The sequence below is a fragment of the Capsicum annuum genome, unplaced genomic scaffold (assembly GCF_002878395.1).
Source record: "Capsicum annuum cultivar UCD-10X-F1 unplaced genomic scaffold, UCD10Xv1.1 ctg3524, whole genome shotgun sequence".
NCBI classification, from domain to species: Eukaryota; Viridiplantae; Streptophyta; class Magnoliopsida; order Solanales; family Solanaceae; genus Capsicum; species Capsicum annuum.
Window position 1 is genome coordinate 82,572 of NW_025842141.1, and position 20,314 is coordinate 102,885.

Below are 20,314 nucleotides of genomic sequence, written 5' to 3' on the forward strand. Positions count from 1 at the left end.
GAGAGTGGTATTCAGTTTTGAGGGGTGAAACAAATACACTTTAAAGATGTTAAGGAGGTAAATAAATAAAAGTTAAGTTTAAGTGCTAAAGTGAGTTTGGAGGACAAGTTCAGGGGGAAAAAAGATGTTTTTTCTCTAATATTAAGTGGTGTCATCTTTTGGCTATATATATGACCATTCCATATCAAAGAAGGTAAGAAGAAACGTTATACTTCTACAACTTTCTTGGTTTATTTTGTATTAGTTTGGTTACATTTACTTAAGTTATATTACGTTATCAGCACGAGCCTCTACAAAATCATTCCGAAGGTATTTAAAGGTTAGTATTTTATTTTCTTAAATAATGACTAATATTTTCAGACATGATTTTAGTGCCCTAGACATATCTGGCAAAATTTATATGTCCTGGGCACTAGACGCAGAAATACATTTAAATGCAATGGGTCTGGCAGACACCATTAAAAATGATAATAAGACATCAGATCAAGATAAGGCCAAGGCCATGATATTTCTTCGGCATCATCTTGACGAAAGGTTAAAAATGGAGTATCTCACGATCAAAGATCCCCTTATATTGTGGAACAATTTAAAGGAAAGATATGACCACCCAAAGATCGTCATACTCCCACAAACTCGTAATGAATGAACCTATTTAAGGTTTCAGGACTTTAAAAATGTAATTGAATATAATTCTGCGGTGCTTAGAATTAAATCGCAGTTTGATTTACGTGGAGAAAGTATGACGGATCACGACATGATAGAGAAAACACTTTCTACTTTTCACTCTTCGAGTATGGTCTTGCAACAGCAGTACCAAGAAATGGGTTTCAAAAAATATTCTGAATTAATTAGTCATCTTCTTGTTGCTGAACAACATAATGATCTTTTAATAAAAAATAATGAAACTCGGCCTCCTGGTATTGCTTCATTCCCAGAAGTGAATGATGCAAATTTTCACCCAACTTGGCGTGAAAAAATTCCTGACCTCAGTCGTGGTCGAGGTCGAGGTCGTGGTTGTGGTAGGTATTTCAATTAGGGTAATCGTCTTGCAATAAACAATAACCCTCAGCACCAGCTGTGCAAAAAGAGGGGTAAAGCTCCTGAAGTAGCACCAAGGACGAATCCTGAAAATAGATGTTATCGATGTGAAGAAAAGGGGCACTGGGAGCGTAATTATCGTACGCCTAAGCATCTGGTAAAACTGTATCAGGCGTCCCTGAAAAAGCCAAAAAATGATGTTGAAACAAACTTTCTCCTAGAAGATAACGTTGAGCCTATGGACATGGAAATGCCAGATTTCTTTACAGTTCCTGAAGAACAAGTAAATAACCCTGTAGGTGATAATAATGATATAATTCGATTATGTTAATTTTTCTGTTGAAGTTAAATTAGCTTATATTTCTATTATTTATATTTTTCTAATCTGGTATGTAAATATTTTTTTATTTGTAATAGTTATATATGCATTTATAGTGTAATCTGGACCCTTGAACCCATTAAAAAGTAACATTTTATAATCTTTGACCGTTGACCTTGCCTATATGGCATTGAAATGGTGACTAGGACAAAGAGAGTGTAGCCACTCGCTTGGGAGTGCGAGTGAGGGTCAATTTTTGACAAATTTTATATTAAAATAATTTTAAAAAATAAAATTAATATTAAAATTAAAAAAAAAATAAAAGAGGGTCCTTTTTTTCCCTCAATCTTTTTTAACTTAAAAATATTTTTAAAAATTTTAAAAAATAAAAATATTTTTTCCCTCCCCACCCCACCCCCACACCCCACCCAGCCTCATCCCACCCCACCCCCAACCCCATCCCAACACCCGTCCAGCCCTTCCCCACCCCCACCCTAGCCCTTCCCCACCACCCACACCCTTCCAGCCCCATCCCACCCCACCCGCAGCCCTTTCTAGCCCCTCCACCCCACCCCAGCCCCATCCCCACCTCCCCACACCTCACCAGCCCCACCCCACCCTAGCCCCCACACCCCTCCCAACCCTTTCCCCATCCCCATCCCCTTCCAGCCCCCCCACCCCACCCCAACACTCTTCCAGCCCCCCCACCACCTTCACTTTTTATTTTTTATTTTAGTTTTTCCTCAATTCAATTCTTTCCATTTTTTTTGAATAAAAAATTAAATTTAAATTGATTTTTTTTAGGGAGGGGGGTTAAAATTTAAATTTGAATTGAAAGTGAGTGATAGTGAATATTGAAAAAATTAGTGAATTTCGCTTGAAAAAAATTAAACTTTTTGTGAATTTTTCAAAGATATTCAAATTTAAAAATAAAAAATTTATTATGTTTGTATATATGAACTTATAGTTAAAAATTTAAATTAGTTGGAGAAGAATTTTAATTATTTGGAATGAATTTTATGTTTAATTTGTGAGCAAAAATAAAAACATGATTATTCAAATTTTTCTACAATTATAATTTTTTTATTTAATTAAATTAATTTTATTATTTAATTTGTTATTTAGCATTTTAAAAATGACTTGAAATTTAATGTAATACTTTTTTTTTAAATAACGTGGCAGATGGCGTGGTAGATGAGACGGACGTGGCAGCTGGCGTGGGGAGAGTGTTACACTCACCAAAAAGGGGTTTAAAATGTTGTTTTTTAGTGAGTTCAGGGGTCCAGATGACAAACATGTAAGTATAAGTATCCAACTTACAAAACCGACATAGTGCATTGAATATTAGGTATCTACATGATAATATAATAATAATTAAATTAATGGAGTTTTAAATTTAGATACATAATTTTTGTATGCTAATGTTATGACTAGAATTATTTATTGCGGTAATGACTATTCATAGAAGACATATTATGAAATTAACATGAGTAGCCAATAGATCATGTTATTAAATACAATATTAGATATTTGTACTTTAAATACACATGGTTAGTAATAGCAAAACTATTATGTAATAGAGATGTTAATTGTTTAGAACGCATCTGCAATTAAAATATGGATATAAAATAAAATAATGTGTAAATGCATGATATTATGTGCTAATTATATTATCATATGTTATGTGCTAGTTATATTATAATATATTTTTATTTTGAAGAAAATATGGATACTCCTCAAGTCTTATTTGGATCAATAATCAATCATGAAGATATTTGTGTAATTGATAGTAGGACAAAACATGCAATACTTAAAAATGAGAAATACTTTTCCCACTTACTTAGAAGAAGAGCAAATGTTACAACGATTGCTGGTAATTTCTAAATTTATCGAAGGCTCCGGAAGAGCTACTATATTTCTGTCTAAGGGGATAAAATTAGTTATAGAAGATGCATTGTTCTCTTCTAAATTCCCAAGAAACTTACTGAGTTTTAAAGATATTCGCAGAAATGGATATCATATTGAGACAATAAATGAAATGAATGTCGAATATCTTGGCATTACCAAGAATGTCTCAGGTCAAAAATAAATATTGAAGAAATTACTAGCTTTGTCTTCCGGCTTATACCATGCCGAAATTAGTACAATTAGAGCACACTCTATCGTAAATCAGAAGTTTACTGATATAAATACATTTGTGCTCTGTCATGATCGAATAGGCCATCCTGGCTCAATAATGAAGAGACGAATCATTGAAAATTCAAAAGGGCATCCGCTAAAAAACCTGAAGATTCTTACACCAAATGAATTTTCATGTGCTGCTTGTTATCAAGGCAAACTGATAACTAGGCCATCACCAATGAAAGTTAGCGTCAAATTCCCTCAGTTTCTATAACGTATACATGGGGATATATGTGGGCCTATTCACCCACCTAGTGGGACATTTAGATATTTTATAGTCCTAATAGACACATCTTTAAGATGGTCGCATGTGTGCCTCTTGTCATCTCGCAACCTGGCGTTTGCAAAATTATTGACACAAATAATACGATTAAGGGCGCAATTCCCAGATTATCCTATTAAGGCTATTCGCCTCGATAATGCTGGAGAATTTACATCCCAAGCTTTTTATGATTATTGTATGTCAGTTGGGATAAAAGTTGAACATTCTGTTGCTCATATTCATACTCAAAATGGCCTTGCTGAGTCATTTATTAAACGCCTACAATTAATTGTGAGACCACTGCTTATGAAAATAAAATTTCCTACTACTATTTGGGGTCATGCTATCTTACATGCAACATCACTTGTTCGTCTCAGGCCAACTCATTATAATAAATACTCTCCGTTTTAATTGGTTCTGGGCCATGAGCCAAATATTTCTCATCTGCAAATTTTTGAATGTGCTGTATATGTGCCAATTGCACCACTTCAGCGTACTAAGATGGGCCCCAGAGAAGGTTAGGAATATATGTGGGTTTGAGTCACACTCTATAATTCGCTGCCTTGAACCATTGACGGGAGATTTATTTACTGCTCGATTTGCAGATTGTCAATTTGATGAAATAAATTTTCCAAAATTAGGGGGATAAAAACGTGACCTTAAAAGAGAAATTGCATGAAAAGTTTCATCATTATCTCATTTTGATCCACGTACCCCCACATGTGAAAGTGAGATTCGGAAGATCATTTACTTACAGAAATTAGTAAATCAAATGCCAAATGCATTTACTAATTTTAAAAGGATAACCAAGTCATATATCCCTGCAGCGAATGTGCCAGTCCGAATTGAAGTTTCAAAAGAACCATCTTCTAATGTCATAACTTCTGAATCCCAAGCATGCCTGAAGCGTGGCAGACCATTGGGTTCAAAGGATAAAAAATTTAGAAAAAGAAGCACGAAAAATGATAAAAATGGTATTATAAAAGATTCTTCTGAAGAGATTTAAAATCTGATTAATCCTGATATTCCTGAAGAAATCAGTGAACCCGAGACTCAAGTGAATGAAGAACTTTGAATAAGTTCTACTAATGATGAGATAAATTTAGATCGATCAAAAATTATGGTGGATAATGTTTTTGCATACAATATTGCACTAAACATCATGCAAGACAATGAGAACCTTGAACCTTTATCTGTCGAAGAATGTTGACAAAGAAAAGATTGGCCAAAATAGCAAGAGGCGATTCAATTTGAATTGAACTCACTTGCTAAACGGGAGGTTTATAGACTTGTAGTCCAAACCCCAAATGGTGTAAAACCAGTTGGCTATAAATGGGTCTTCATACGTAAAAGAAATGAGAAAAATAAAATTGTAAGATACAAGGCACGCCTTGTTGCACAAGGTTTCTCTTAAAGACCCGGTATTGACTATGAAGAAACATATTCACCTGTAATGGATGCAATAACATTTCGATACCTCATCGGTCTAGCTGTATATGAAAATCTTGAAATCCATTTAATGGATGTGGTTACAACTTATCTTTATGGTTCACTTGATAATGATATTTACATGAAAATCCCAGAAGGATTAAAATTGCCTGAAGCATGTAGTTCAAAGTCTCAGAAATTATATTCAATCAGATTACAAAGATCGTTGTACGGTTTAAAACAATCAGGGAGGATATGATATAATCGCCTAAGTGAGTACTTGATAAATAAAGGATACATAAACGATGTTATTTGTCCTTGTATTTTCATTAAGAAAACGACATCGGGGTTTGTCATACTCGTTGTTTAAGTGGATGCTATAAATCTCATCTGGACTCCAGAAGAGATCCAAAAGGCAATTGAATATCTAAAGAAAGAATTCGAAATAAAAGATCTTGGAAAGACAAAACTTTGTCTTGGTCTGCAAATTGAACATTTAGCAGACGGAATCTTTATCCACTAAACTGCATATACCCAGAAGGTTTTGAAACGTTTTTATATGGACAAAGCATATCCATTAAGTATTCCAATGATTGTTCGATCACTTGATGTGAGTAAAGATACATTCTGACCTCTGGAGGAGGGTGAAGAGATTTTTGGTCCCGAAGTACCATATCTCAGTGCTATTGGTGCACTAATGTACCTCGCTAATGCTACAAGGCCGATATAGCATTTTCTGTTAATTTGCTAGCGAGGTATAGTTCTTTCCCTACGCGAAGACACTGGAACGGAGTAAAGCATATACTGAGGTACCTAAAAGGGACTGTTGATATGAGTCTATTTTATACTAACAAAGCTAGTCTAGATCTTATTGGTTATGCAGATGCATGTTATTTATCTGACCCACATAAAGCACGATCCCAAACAGGCTATGTGTTTACATATAGAGGTACTGCAATATCATGGCGATCGACAAAGCAGTCCATCATTGCTACTTCTTCTAATCATGCGGAGATAATAGCAATCCATGAAGCAAGTAGATAATGCATATGACTGAGATCAGTAGTACATTCCATAAAAGAGAGATGTGGCCTGAAGCTTGATATCAAGGTACCTACAGTCATATTTGAAGATAATGCAGCATGCATAGCTCAACTAAAAGGAGACTTTATAAAGGGAGATAGAACGAAGCATATTTCGCCAAAGTTATTCTTCACGCACGACCTTCAGAAGAATGGTGATATTGATGTGTAGCAGATCCGTTCCTGTGACAATCAAGCAGATTTATTCACCCAATCTTTATCAACTTCAACCTTTGAGAAGATGGTATACAAGATTGGGATGCGAAGACTAAATCGGTTGAATCGAGGTCTTCATCAGGGGGAGTAAGAATATGCGCTGTACTCTTTTTTCCTTAACCAAGGTTTTTATCCCACTGGGTTTTTCCTGGTAAGATTTTTAATGAGACAACATTCAAATGCGTATTCATTAGATTTTTCTTTACATGGACATCTAAGGGAGGTGTTATGGAACATGCTAGTAGATGTCTATGTGTTAAATTTAGTGGAACGTGGAATTGTTTTTATTAGACTTAATAATAACCCATTCCCCACCCCTTGTATAAAATAATATTAAGTGGTGTCATCTTTTGGCTATATATATATATAGCCATTCCATATCAAAGAAGGTAAGAAGAAACGATATACTTCTACAACTTTCTTGGTTTATTTTGTATTAGTTTGGTTACATTTATTTAATTTATATCATTTTTCATTTTCTTTGGCTTTTCTAATTATTTAAATAAAGTTATTTTTTTTAAATGATTAATCTAATTATCACTTGGCATTACTTTATTAGACTATTTGTTACTCGGATGAGTTACTTTCACTTTCACTATAAAGTTCAATTTAGTAAAAGTTCAAGTGTTCAATATGTACAAGCATGAGTAGATATAAACTAGGTAAACTCAAATAAATTTTAGAAGCCATAAACGACTTAAACCTTAATTCTTTAAAATATACTTTCTTTGTTCATTTTTATTTGTTATTAATTTTCTAATTAAATTTTTATTTTTACTTGTCATTTTTGACATATTAAAAAAATAATTCTTTTTCTATTTTATCTTTAGCGTTAATTATTTTTCTTCAAAATAATTTCAAGACACAATATAAATATTATTTAAGAAATATTATGATAAAATAATTATTATTAATTTTTTTTTTTTTAATAATGTATAAAACTACGAATGTATCAGGCACATCATAGGATGAATGAGCAATTCAGCTGGCCCATGCTATTGGTTGAGCCAATGGAGGCTTCCAGAACCTGGTCAGCATACCAACCAACCAATCAAGTATTTATACGTTAGCAAACTTGTCTCTTCTTTTTTCCAAGGGAAGTATGGGTTAGCTTCGTACATCTCTAATTCCAATGATTAATTTTAAAACAAATTATTTTATATTTGATTGCGATGAAATATTATATTAGGACTAAATATATAATTTTGAAATAACTAATTGAGTTAAAAAAATACCCCTACAAATTTGTACGTATATTTTTTTTCCAGTTTAAAAAAAAATTCAATTTGTTTTAGTTTCTATAAATGATTCGCATCTTTACTTTGCAACTCATTTCCAGCACATTCTAGCTTTTAATTGCAATATTATTGGTTAGTACTAATTACCATCATTATCTTATACAGTTCCCTTTTAGTATTGCTCTAATAAATAATAAGCACCAAGTCGTCTTCTTCAAGAAAGTGCCCAAACGTGTGGAATCTTCAAACTTAGCGTTGTAGAAAATTCAGGTAAACTTGCCTTAAACTCTCCTCTAAATCTTTGTCTTACTGTTTCTTGTAACTTGTAAGTAATCTAATACTGTAATACGGGTTTTTGTCTATTTCTTCAGTCTTTTGTTTTTTCTTGGGTCATTGTTTACTGATCAAGATTCAGTTTTTTTTTTCTCTTTTGGTAATTTCCAGCACCCTTTGTTCAAATATGTTGAAATTTGTGCAATTATTTTTGGGTGTTTATGTGTTATGTGAACATTTTTCAAACTTAATTCAGTTTGGTTATGTTGCGAACTTTTTTGTTTACTAAATATGTCAAGTAAGAAATGTACTGCTAGAATTTGAGATGCGTGTTACCGGAGTTTATGTGTAACAGCAACACAATGGGATCATACCCAAAGCCTTGTAGTTGAATTTCTCTGTGCAGTAGATTCTATATATGCTACTCCTTCCGTTTCAACTTGTTTGTCTCGTTTTGACTTGACGCGGAGTTAAATAAAATAAAGAAACTCTTGAATCTATGTGCCAAATTGTTTTTTAATCTTGGTCTTAAAAGATGTCAATTATAGAGTTGCCAAAAAAGGAAAGAAACATTCATTCTTTTTAAAACAGACTAAAAAGTAATTTAGACAAACAAATTGAAACAAGGGAGTTTTAAGGTAAACTGAATAGATTTTAATGTTCACTTGTGTCTCTTGCACTGCCATATTCCGTTTACTTGCAGTCTTTGATTTCTTATAGTGATCTAGAGTTTAGTTATTTTTATCAACCAAAAGACATTCTTTGTTTGAAAACTATGTTGTTCAGATGCTTCAAAAATACCGTCGGGTGCTTGTTGGATCCTCCGAAGGTAGAATACCTTCGGAGGATCCGACAAGGGTGCTGCAACATTTTTGGACAGTTCGAGCAACTTAGTCTGAAAAAACTTTATGTGCATTTCATGGAATTCATAACTAGTTCAAATTTAGTGTGCGCAGGTGGCCTTACCTAACTCTGAATGGTGTTAACAGCTGCAAATAAATTGTCTTGAAAATCATAAATGGAGAAGAAACAGCACATTGCCATCTTTACTACTGCAAGCATCCCATGGCTAACTGGAACTGCTGTCAATCCTCTGTTTCGTGCGGCCTATCTTGCAAAAGATGGTAGGATGAAGGTCACTTTGGTTGTTCCCTGGCTGCCGCTGATAGACCAGGAACACTTGTTTCCCAATAATATCACGTTTGATTCACACTTGGAGCAGGAAAAGTATGTCCGCCAATGGGTTGAAGACCGGACTGGATTTGTGTCGAATTTCAATATGCTTTTTTATCCTGGAAAGGTAACTCAAAGCCTGAAATATGAATGAGAATCTGTCTAATATTTATTACACCGGAAACTCCATTCTCTTAGATTTGTATGAGTGTAGTCAATCACATACTTCAACTGATGGAATGTTTATTCTTCTGAATCAAATATTGGTACATGTAAATTGAAAATTGCTAAGGATTGTTCATCACGGACTGTTGATATTTGGTTTGGTTTGTTATGATAATCAACCAAATAATTATGCTTGCTTTTTGAAAATAAAAATTTATGAGAGACTCTGCTCTACTTTCCCTCCTTACCAGGATGATTTATAGTTCAGGGAAGCTGCTGCACATGCATTTATAATGTCATATATTTTCCTTATTAAGTTTTGTGTATCCCTCAAAATAACAATTTTGCCTCTTATTTCCTTAATTTTGTTGAAAACAAATAGTAATCCATTACCTATAGAAGTTGTTTTCCAGACTCCAATTATGGTTCGTACATTTTCCCCCTCTTCGAATGGAAAGTGTGAACTCTGTTAATAATCATTTCAAAAGTGCAATAATGCTAAGTTTCAGGACAAGAGAGGGATAACCTAGTTGTAAGGATCTTCCAGCTCCCCCTTTTGATCTACTTCTTGAATTACTGCCGTTTCATCAGTGATGAGATTTTAATATGAACTCTTGGAGAGGCATACCTCTCATGTTGAAAATAGTAGGCACAGCTTATTTTAGTTAATAGATACTTGTATTTCTTGCAATTGATATGCTTCTTGAGTGCTGTATTAGAAATAAAGTGTTGCATTCTATATTGCAGTTTTCTATAGATAAAAGGAGCATTCTTGCTTTGGGCGATATTACAGTAATTATACCAGATGTCGAAGCAGATATTGCAGTCCTTGAGGAGCCTGAGCATCTTACATGGTACCATCATGGGAAGAGATGGAAAGAAAAATTTCGACTGGTTGTAGGAATTGTTCACACCAATTATTGGGAGATTGTCAGGAGAGAGAGGAACATAATGGTTGCACTCCTGATAAAGTACATTAATGGCTGGGTAGTTGATATATATTGCCACAAGGTATGGTACTACTTTTCTTTGGTAATTATTTGCTTGTTTTGAGGATCTACTTGGGGGTGTTTGATATGAATTGCAACAGCTAACCTAGTTTGAATATAACACTGACATTTGGCACTTTAATGTAGCAATTTCTCTGTTTTGGTTAACCTTCTTAAGTTCGAATTATGAAAACATGCTTGCATATTAGTTTCCATTCCAAACACTATCATGCTTAAAAGTTGGAAAACTGTGCAGTTCGTTTTGCATACTCAGACTCATATAGAAATGATAATCATTTGGTTGGGCCAATTTGTCACACTATAATCATTAATTGCGATCTTTTGATATCTTCTTTTTTTGGTGCAACATGACTTCATTTAATGATGTAAACCCTCTTTACACAACATGTAATAACTTTCCTGTACATACTGCCCAACACACTCTTAACTCTGGTAATTGATAAAACTATCTTTTACCTATCAAACGAAAACCATGATCTCTTGGTATTTTACGTGTAATGCCTTGACCTATAGAAGTTGCCTGCATTAAATGGCAGGTCATCCGGCTATCTGCTGCAACCCAGGATCTACCGAGATCTGTGGTCTGCAATGTGCATGGCGTCAATCCAAAGTTCCTTGAGATTGGGCTGAAAACAAGAGAGAAGCAGCAAAATGATAACCGAGCTTTCAGAAAAGGTGTCTACTACATCGCTAAGAAGTTGTGGAACAAAGGGTACAAGGAGCTACTTGATCTTTTACGTGATCATCAGAAGGAACTTTCTGGATTTGAGATCGATTTATATGGTACTGGTGAGGATTCTGCTGAAATTGAGATGGCAGCTAAGAAGTTGGAATTGGCAATTGGGGTTCATCCTGGACGTGATCATGCAGATCCGTTGTTTCACGAGTAAGTACCTGCTGAGCTATCCCTTTGTCTACAGCTGTTATATATATCAGTTGTTCTGGATGGGAAATGTTCTCAGGGCGGGTGGGTATGCCGTATGCATCTGCATCTGCTGTTCCTAGAAGTAGTTTATCACGTCTGATCAAAATTTGCTAGCTGCAAAGCGAAGCCTACATAATTCATAACAGATGATTTATGGACTGAAACCATTGAAATGTGGGCTTAACTTTTTTGTTGATATTAATTGTGATATACATAAGATAGCAATCTTTTCTGGATGTTGGTTAGTAAATAAATAAATAAATACGACATCTACCAGTACCGTTCACTTGACTAAAACTGAAAATTTTGCTATTACAAGATCCCTATTCTGGAAATTCGGAAAAGCTAATTGATCTAAGAAAAAGGAAACATCTGCATCCTTCTAATCATATCTTTCAAGTTAGTATTTCTTCGTTCTTTTAAGGTATTGAAGGAAAAAGTTTAAAATGTCAAAATTTGAGAGCTACATAGAGGAACCTCTCTATCTTGGGAAACTGAAGAATTAAAGCATAGCCATAAGCCTCCTCTCCTTGTATTTCTCTTCGTCAATGATGATCTACCTTGTTATTTCTAAAGCTTTTTTTTTCTTTCCTCTCCAAAAATGTTGAGAAATATTGAATGTCACATAAATATGTCTGGTCTATCGACATCTGAGATGAAGATTAGTTGGCTCATTATTTTCCGTGACAGTTGGATATATGTTAACCTGTTTATGAGTCCATGTATACTTTTGTCATCTTAAAGATCAATTGGGCCTTAACGTTGGCGCAAGATTTCTCAAATGTTGGTTGAAACCTACCTAGAACCTCCATCCCTTGTTTTAAAGTTTTGCTAGAGGACATATTTTGGGACTTGGAAAGGCAGGCATTCACTACCAGGCGGACTTATTCATGGGACAGAAACTCTTGCTGACGAATATGAACCATGCTAAAATCAGTGTTCATAGATTCATTCTTGTTCCTTTCATTATTTGGGTTATATTGTGTTGTGTTAAAGCATAATTTAATTTATCGAACACGTGTTAATAATAAAGTTCGCATACTTTTCATTGTAAGGAGCTTAATATTTGCTTCTTTCATCGTTTTCTGATTCATTTTGCCTTTTTTTTTTAGTTATAAGGTGCTCCTTAATCCAAGTACTACAGATGTAGTTTGTACAACCTCGGCTGAAGCATTAGCTATGGGCAAGATAGTTGTATGCGCCAACCATCCGTCAAATGAATTCTTCATGCAGTTCCCAAATTGTCGAACATATGATGATGGTGAGGGATTTGTTAAAGCTTTACTCAAAGCATTGGCTGATGAGCCTGCCCCCTTGACTGATGCACAAAGGCATGCGCTTTCTTGGGAGGCAGCAACTGAGCGCTTTCTGAGAGCAGCACAGCTGGATACTCTGCCAACAAATAAGCAATCGAAGACTACTACTTCAGAGCCTTTCCTGTCTACATCACTCAACTTAACCAAAAAACTCGAGGATGCATCAGCATTCGTTCACTTCATAGGGACTGGATTTCTGAGCTCACAACCTGACGAAGAGCAATGCAAAGAACTTGGCTTGAAAGTTCCTCCAAAGAAAATCGGATTTTCTTCTGGAAAATGGATCTAAGGCTGAGTCCAGAGACTGGCAAGGCAGATAATTTCTCTGTTACTAACTGTAATATTGCTTGTGTTTGACTGCCTGCCAAGAATTTAGATGTAATTCTTTTTTGTTGTAGTGAAGGGTTTAAAGGTGTAAGAGCAACAATCATGGCACTAACTAGGTGTTGTTTGTTAAGTAGCTGATTTCAACTCATTTGAGATTTGAGGTGCTGATGAATAGTTAAAGAGATGTTAGTCTATTGTACATACTCTCTAGGAGGCTTTATCCAATTTTTATTTGGGAGAAAGGACAAATCAATGTAAGATAATTGATTATATTGTTTAAATATGAGTAGTTTTTCTCCGGAGCTACAGATTGGAGTGTATTTGTCTTAATGTAATGATCAACAACATATTTATGAACAAAATAATTATGTTTAAGGTGGATACTTTTGTAGCTTATATATAATGATGGTGGAAGGTGGGACGGTGTGTTGTGTTTCTTATTGCATCTTTAATTAAAATAATGAGTCAAAAAATTCAACCTATGAAGGTTAATATTATAATTGGAGCTTTGAAGTAATTGGTAAAGATGTTGTCATGCGATCAACAGGTCACGAATTCAAGTCATGAAAACAACCTTTGGCAATGCAAGGTAAGACTGTGTACAATAGATCTTGTGATCTGCGCATTATGAAAGCTTTAGTGCGTCGGACCTGCCGTTTTAAGATTATTAATTATAGTCGATAAGGAAATAAATTGAAGGTTTATATAATTTTTATGGGACAAATAAGGAATCAAATTTTTACCGATTCATGATAATATTTTCTTACTAAGATTTTTCTTACCTATTTTATGATAATGATTTTTTTTTATTAAGATTATGTTTTTGTAGTTTTTTTACCTATAATAATAACATTATTATTATTATTATTATTATTATTATTATTATTATTATTATTATTACATCATCATCATTTATTTACCTATTTTGTGATAATGACTTTCTTACTTAGATTATGTTTTTGGCAGGCCATTCAGATTGATAGATTTGAATTAATTTTGACTTCTAAGCAAATCTAATGTAAATCAATATATTTAGACTATTATTTATAAGATTCCCAAATATTATTGACTACAAGGTATGAGGGTGAGTCATTAAAATTACTTTATGGAAGGTAAATATTGACCGAGCGAAAATTTAATTTAATAAAAGATAGCTTATTTACCTATTTTATGTTGATGATGTTCTTACTAAGATTATGTTTTCGGTAAGTTGATTTTGAGAATGTAATTTACACTATTGCCAAATATTATCTTGTGAAAATACCTCACACCAACTATAAAAATACCTTCTTTTGTTCTTTAATTTTTCATCCCTCATTTGCATTCTCTATTTCTCTCTTTATACATGCCCTCCACTTTGGAGATTGTATTTCAGCTTTCTTTTATGTCCTCCAAAAAGTTTTTTCAAATGTATGACCTACACTTCTAATTAAGACGGGTATTTTAACCTTTTAACACATACTCCCTCTCTTAATTTATGTGGTTGTGTTCAGATTTCAAGAGTAAAATTACCTTCTCGAAGAGCCGCAACCCCTCCCAATGCTAAAGTCACAGCCCCTTTAATTGCTATCATGGCATCACAACCCTCCAACAATTACCACAACAGCAACAACAAGGTCACTTAAGCCACACCAGATATTCTTCTGCAACAACAATAAAGGTTCCCATATATAATACATCAACAACAAACTTCACAAACACAACAACTATAGATATCGCAAATGTAGCAACCAATAATTGAGACGGGTGTGGATCACCCGATACTTCCAAGGAGTCTTGGAAGTATCGGTGATACACAACTGTTTCGATCTTTGGTTGCTGCATTAGCGGTATCTGCTATTTCTGATGTGTTTGTCAAGTCTCTTGTTGATGTATTCTGGAAATCTTAGACTGTTGTTGCGACGAAACATTTTGTTGTCGCTTTAGTAGCCTCGCGGTTTGCTGTTGTGGTAAGTGTTGGATGGGCTGATGCTATAGTAGCAATTAAATGGGCTGTTGCTGTAGCAATGAAAGGGGTTGTAGCTGCAGTCAAATCAACCTGATACCCCGAGACTTATTAGACGGTAAGTATATGATTTACACCTAAAAATCTAATATAAATTGATTATAGAACAAATTTTATCAAGCACAATCTTTATCGTCATTTGGATAATTATACTAACAATTATGCTGAACTATCAACCTCTCTTTTTGCCATTTCGTGGTGTATTTCTTGTAATTATAGGAACATTATTTTGGAGCTTGATTGTCTGTTAGTGGTTGAGATGATTCAAGGCAACAAGAAGCTCCCATGGACTTGGAGACAAAGTCATCAAATATAAAAGATGCAAAACTTGATTCCACCCCAAGTAATAGTCAAGCACTGCTACAAACATGGGCGGCTAAAGAATATTAGAGGCCTAAAGTCAAAATTAGATTAAGGAGTTAAACTTTTTTTTTTTTTTTTTTTTTTTTTTTAAAAATAGAGTATTTTTTTTTATTAAAATTTATTCTTCTAATTTTTTTAAAATACAAAGTTGTTAATATATTTCTTAAATTTGTTTTTCTTGAGATGCAAAGTTGCTTCTAATTTACTTTTTCTATAATTAGTATCCCTTTTATTTTAATTTATTTGTCTGATTTTAATTTGATACGAAATTTAAGAAAATGAAAAAACTTTTAAATCTTATGATCGTAAACTAAAGATATGTAGAATACATCAAAATCTTCTCTAATCTTATGGTTTTAACCAAAGTTAAATTAAAGTGTTAACAAAAAGAGAAAAAATATTTCTTTTTAGCAGACTAAAAAAATAAGACAAACAAATGAAAACGAGATAGTACAAAATATATCTTTTGAGAAAATCTATATTAATTTTGTTATTGCTAAACATGAGCCCCTCAAATTTGGGGGCCTAAGTTGGATGCTTTAAGTCGGTGCATGCCATGATGCAATATCAATCACTGGTATCTCTAACAACTTTCAAAGTTACTTGAATAAATCTCAATTATCTGTTCAGGATATCTCATATCTGCTTTATTTCTTGATTAGACACTTCGTGGAGTTATTTACCCAAACAAAAAACTCTATAGATAAAAATCATTTATTTGATTCATATGATTTTTCTCTTTATTTATAAGTTTGAATTTTTTACTTTCTCCAAAACATATATAACGATGAATCATGTAGTAGTTAGATTTTTTTTTTTTTGAATTTTTAGATAAAATTATTTGAGTAAATTGGTAGAAAAGTAAAATAAAAATGATAAAAAAACTTGTGTAGAAACAACAAAATATTATACACAAAATTTTATAATTTATTTTTTCATCTCATTTGAAAATTTGAACTTCATATGATAAGTTTCATATTCATTCGCATTAAATCTAACCTATCTTGTTAATACCAATACCTTATATTATATATATATATATAAAGTAGAGTAATGTAAATAAAGTGATAATCTAAGAATTTGGAGGGCAATTGTATCCTTTTTTGAATTTTAGAATTAATTTTTTGATAAATATTTATATATTACTAGATTTTGAGGGTATTTTAGTCATTATATAATTTAATATCAAAGAAAACTAGTCTTGGGATTGTTATCCCACCATTTGGGTGGATAACTTATTCCGGGACTAATTATTAGTCCCGGGATAAGTTATCCCAAATATTTACAACCAAACGAGTGAGTTACATTTTTATCTCGAGATTATTGACTTTAGTCCCGCAAACCAAACGACCCCTTACAAGTAATATTAGTGGCCTAAAGCCAAAATTAAATTAAATCCTCAAACTTTTTTTTTTTTAAATGTTTTAATTGAAGTTTTTTATTCTTTTTTTTTTTTTTTTTTTAAGATATAAAGTTGTTAATATGTTTTTAAATTTTTTTTCTTGAGATGCAAAGTTGCTTCAAGTTTACTTTTTCTGTAATTAGTATCCTTTCTATTTCAAATTATTTGTTCAATTTTAATTTGACACAAAATGTAAAAAAATAAAAAAAATTTTGAATATCGTGATCGTAAATTAAAGATACATAGAATACATCAAGATCTTCTTTAATCTCGTGATTTTAACCAAAGTTCAATTAAATAGTTAACAAAAAGAGAAAGAAATATTTCTTTTAATGAACTAAAAGAAATAAGACGCACAATCGAAAACAGGATAGTACAAAATATATCTTTTGAGAAAACCTATAATAATTTTGTTATTGCTAAAAATGAGCCCCTCAAATTTGGGGCCTAAGTCAAATGCATTAAGTCGGTGCAAGCCATGATATAATATCAATCACTAGATTCTCTTACAACTTTCAAAGTTACTTTAATGAATCTCAATTAGGTATCTGCTTTATATCTTGATCAGAGATTTAGTGAAGTTATTTACCCGAACAAAAGACTCTATAGATAGAAATCTTCATAAGAGATTTTGGTTCCATGATAAATAATAGACAGACAATTTGGTTATAGTTGTTCTGAGGAGGATATGCCAGAGTTGTAAAGAATCCAAAACAACTCTGAAATATGGTAATCTTGAAAATAACTTGCTATTTTGATTTATAATTATATTTCAAAAATTTAAACTCAGACCATCCTAACTTAAAACCTACCGAAACATAAAGAAGATTTTTTATTGTTGGAGTGAGGTATTTTTACAAGGTAATTATATTTGTAGATCTTATAAATAACATTCTATATATATTGATTTACATTAAATTTCAGAAGTCAAAATTAGACAAATATGAGATGTTGAAATTTGAATAACTCTGTGAATCATTGATTCAGCTTTGAATTGATAGACCCATACAAAATGGAAATTCAACAAATAATTCGAGCAAATTCGGACAGTAGGTCATAGGTAATGTGGACCATTTATGAGACATTAATACAACAATCACACTAATTAGTCTATTAGAAGTTATGTTAATTATTCAAACAATAAGAAATCATATACTGTATGATATGATTGATTCAAATTTTGGTAATGATGTTTGAGGATGTGTTCTTCACTCAGGCATAAATGATTTATTTATTGAGAAATATATTTTTAATAATTTATTTGACCTTTTTTCCCCTAGTTATAAATTGCAGGCGTAATTCTCAAAGAAGGACAAAAATCGAATTCAAGAATATATGTAATCTTAGTAGCTTGTTTGTGCATTATCATCTCGATGCAAATGTATTTCAAACTAATAGAAGAAATTCATATCTATCTATCTATCCGTATTTCGGAATAAAGAATCTCAATCACGTAAAAGAAATAATCAAAAAATTAAGAAACTTCTTATTTTTGAAAAGTGCACTGTGGAGGTACAATTTTCTACCATTGTTCTTCTTTATCCCCAATTCAAGTGGTTGAGGATGTACAAAACTTGATCGCCGTTCAATTTTTAAATCATCATTGCTGAATCATTTATTTTTCTCGATGGTCTATTTACTAAGGAATCTATCCACAAGAAAATCAATAGTACTTTTTGCACAGAATTTCCACCAAAGAAAACTTTTACTTACTAAGTGGGATATGGTGACTCAATTAGTAAAGACTATTAGATCCAAAAATTGATGTAGACATAAATGGTGTTCGTAGAGTATCTAGCGAAATTCTCGCACTAAAAAATGACTTAGGGTAAAATAGTGATGAGCATCATAGTGACATTGGTTATGTGTTGTATAGTTGAAGCTCGTTCGCATTTCTACATGGAGCATTTCATTGGCTCAATTTTTCACGAAATTAATTGATTATTTCAAATAGGATGTGTTCGCAACAAATTTTTGTAGTGCTGAAAATTAACTGCTAAGATTAATTTTATTTAAATGAATCTTGTGAGTACAATTCTGTTGTTCTCTTGATTCTTCTCTTCTAAGTTTTTTCCGTGATTCAAGGGTCTTCCGTAGTGTGTTTCTCAAATGTAGGATGATTTGAACCTCCTAGAAATGCGTTTGGATCCCCAGGAATGTCAGACAAATCTTCGTCTTGTCGAGTTGATCTTCGGATAGAACTCCGTTAGTCAATTCTTTAAAGAGTTGTGTAGTCAATGCAGAGCTTTCTCCAATGCTTGCAAAATTCACTTTTTCGAATCCTCTTTTTTTTCTCCCCCCTTTAGAGTGTCATGTTACCCCCTATTTATAGTTGTAGGGGGTAGGTCTATTTGCTTGCAATTGACTGAAACATGACACTTTGTCACTTGGCACTAGGGGTGTCCAGATCAAACCGGAAAAAAAATCGACTTATGGTTTGGTTTGGTTGGTTTGGCGTTTGAAAAACAAACCCGATCATTTTTGGTTTGGTTTGGTGTTAATAAAAAAAAAGTCAAACCGAACTCAAATCAAACCGACATAATATATCTATAAACTATATATCTATATAATATATTAAAAGTGTGAAACCCCTTAAAAAGTGATTTGAACTTTTTACCCTTCATTAAAATACTCTTCTTTAGACAAAACTGTCTTTTCACTATTTTTTATTTATTATTTAATTATTTTTTATTATATAAACTAGACTTCCTAGAATATATGGGACTCCAAAAATATATGGTAAAAGAATTAATTAATATTTTCCTTTCTACTAGGCTTCCTAAAATATATGGGAATCCTAATATATATGGTAGGAGAATTAATTAATATTCATATTATCTCCTCCCTTTATTCTTTTGTTGGCAATTTCTACTAAAATATTTAAACCTTTCCCATTAAACACGTTTCTTCTTCTTTTTTTCTTTTTTTTTTTTTTTTAAATTTCACTATTTTTTAATTTATTATTTAATTATTTTTTATTATATTAACTAGACTTCCTAGAATAGATGGGACTCCTAAAATATATGGTAAAAGAATTAATTAATATTTTTCTTTCTACTAAACTTCCTAAAATATATGGAACTCCTAAAATATATGGTTGGATAATTAATTAATATTCATATTATCTCCTCCTTTTATTATTTTGTTGGCAATTTCTACTAAAATATTGAAACTTTTCCCGTTAAGCACGTTTCTTTTTTTTTTTTTTTTTTTTTTTTTAGCTTTCAATTTTTTAATTGTCACCATTTGTGATTTTGGGTTGTTTCTTGAACTTTCTTTAATCGGTTTCTTTTTGAGTTTTTGGTATTAAAATAATTTACTTTCCCCATTAATCTAGATTAATCATGTAGGAGTAAATTATGGCCAAAAGTTTTGCTTATTGGGTGAATATGATTGATGCTCGTCTAACTTGATTCGATTGCATGCCTAGATTAGTGGATGCTTGATTTTCTAACCCTCAACTACTTCACTGTTTTTGTCAGCATAATATAATTCAACATGTGTGTATATATATCTTCTTTGTTTTCATTCAAAATCATTCTTTAGGGTCAAAATTTTCGCTCAAACAAGAATTAGTTGGATCAAAATCGA

General features: G+C 32.5%; 1 protein-coding gene across 5 annotated transcripts; it reads left to right on the top strand.

Moving 5' to 3' along the window:
- The first annotated feature begins 7,853 nt into the window (after window positions 1–7,853).
- On the top strand, window positions 7,854–13,259 carry LOC107839149 (digalactosyldiacylglycerol synthase 2, chloroplastic). Of its 5 annotated transcripts, none has more exons than XM_016682519.2 (5): window positions 7,854–8,034; window positions 9,027–9,337; window positions 10,123–10,386; window positions 10,922–11,271; window positions 12,423–13,259. In XM_016682519.2, exons 2-5 carry the CDS (start codon window positions 9,056–9,058, stop codon window positions 12,913–12,915), a joined length of 1,389 nt encoding a protein of 462 aa, XP_016538005.1. In that variant the 5' UTR covers window positions 7,854–8,034; window positions 9,027–9,055; the 3' UTR covers window positions 12,916–13,259. The 5 variants fall into 5 exon arrangements, with proteins under 5 accessions (XP_016538005.1, XP_016538003.1, XP_016538004.1 ...); XM_016682517.2 differs by having other exon boundaries at window positions 7,855–8,034; window positions 8,985–9,337; XM_016682518.2 differs by having other exon boundaries at window positions 7,855–8,034; window positions 8,994–9,337.
- The last annotated feature ends 7,055 nt before the right edge of the window (window positions 13,260–20,314 follow it).

What these genes read in the sequence shown, in the direction of transcription:
- LOC107839149 (XM_016682519.2), top strand. Translation starts at nt 9,056, where the DNA reads ATGGAGAAGAAACAGCACATTGCCATCTTTACTACTGCAAGCATCCCA. An exon ending in TTGATATATATTGCCACAAG is followed by an intron (nt 10,387 to 10,921) that starts GTATGGTACTAC and finishes ATTAAATGGCAG; the next exon opens with GTCATCCGGCTATCTGCTGC. An exon ending in GCAGATCCGTTGTTTCACGA is followed by an intron (nt 11,272 to 12,422) that starts GTAAGTACCTGC and finishes TTTTTTTTTTAG; the next exon opens with TTATAAGGTGCTCCTTAATC.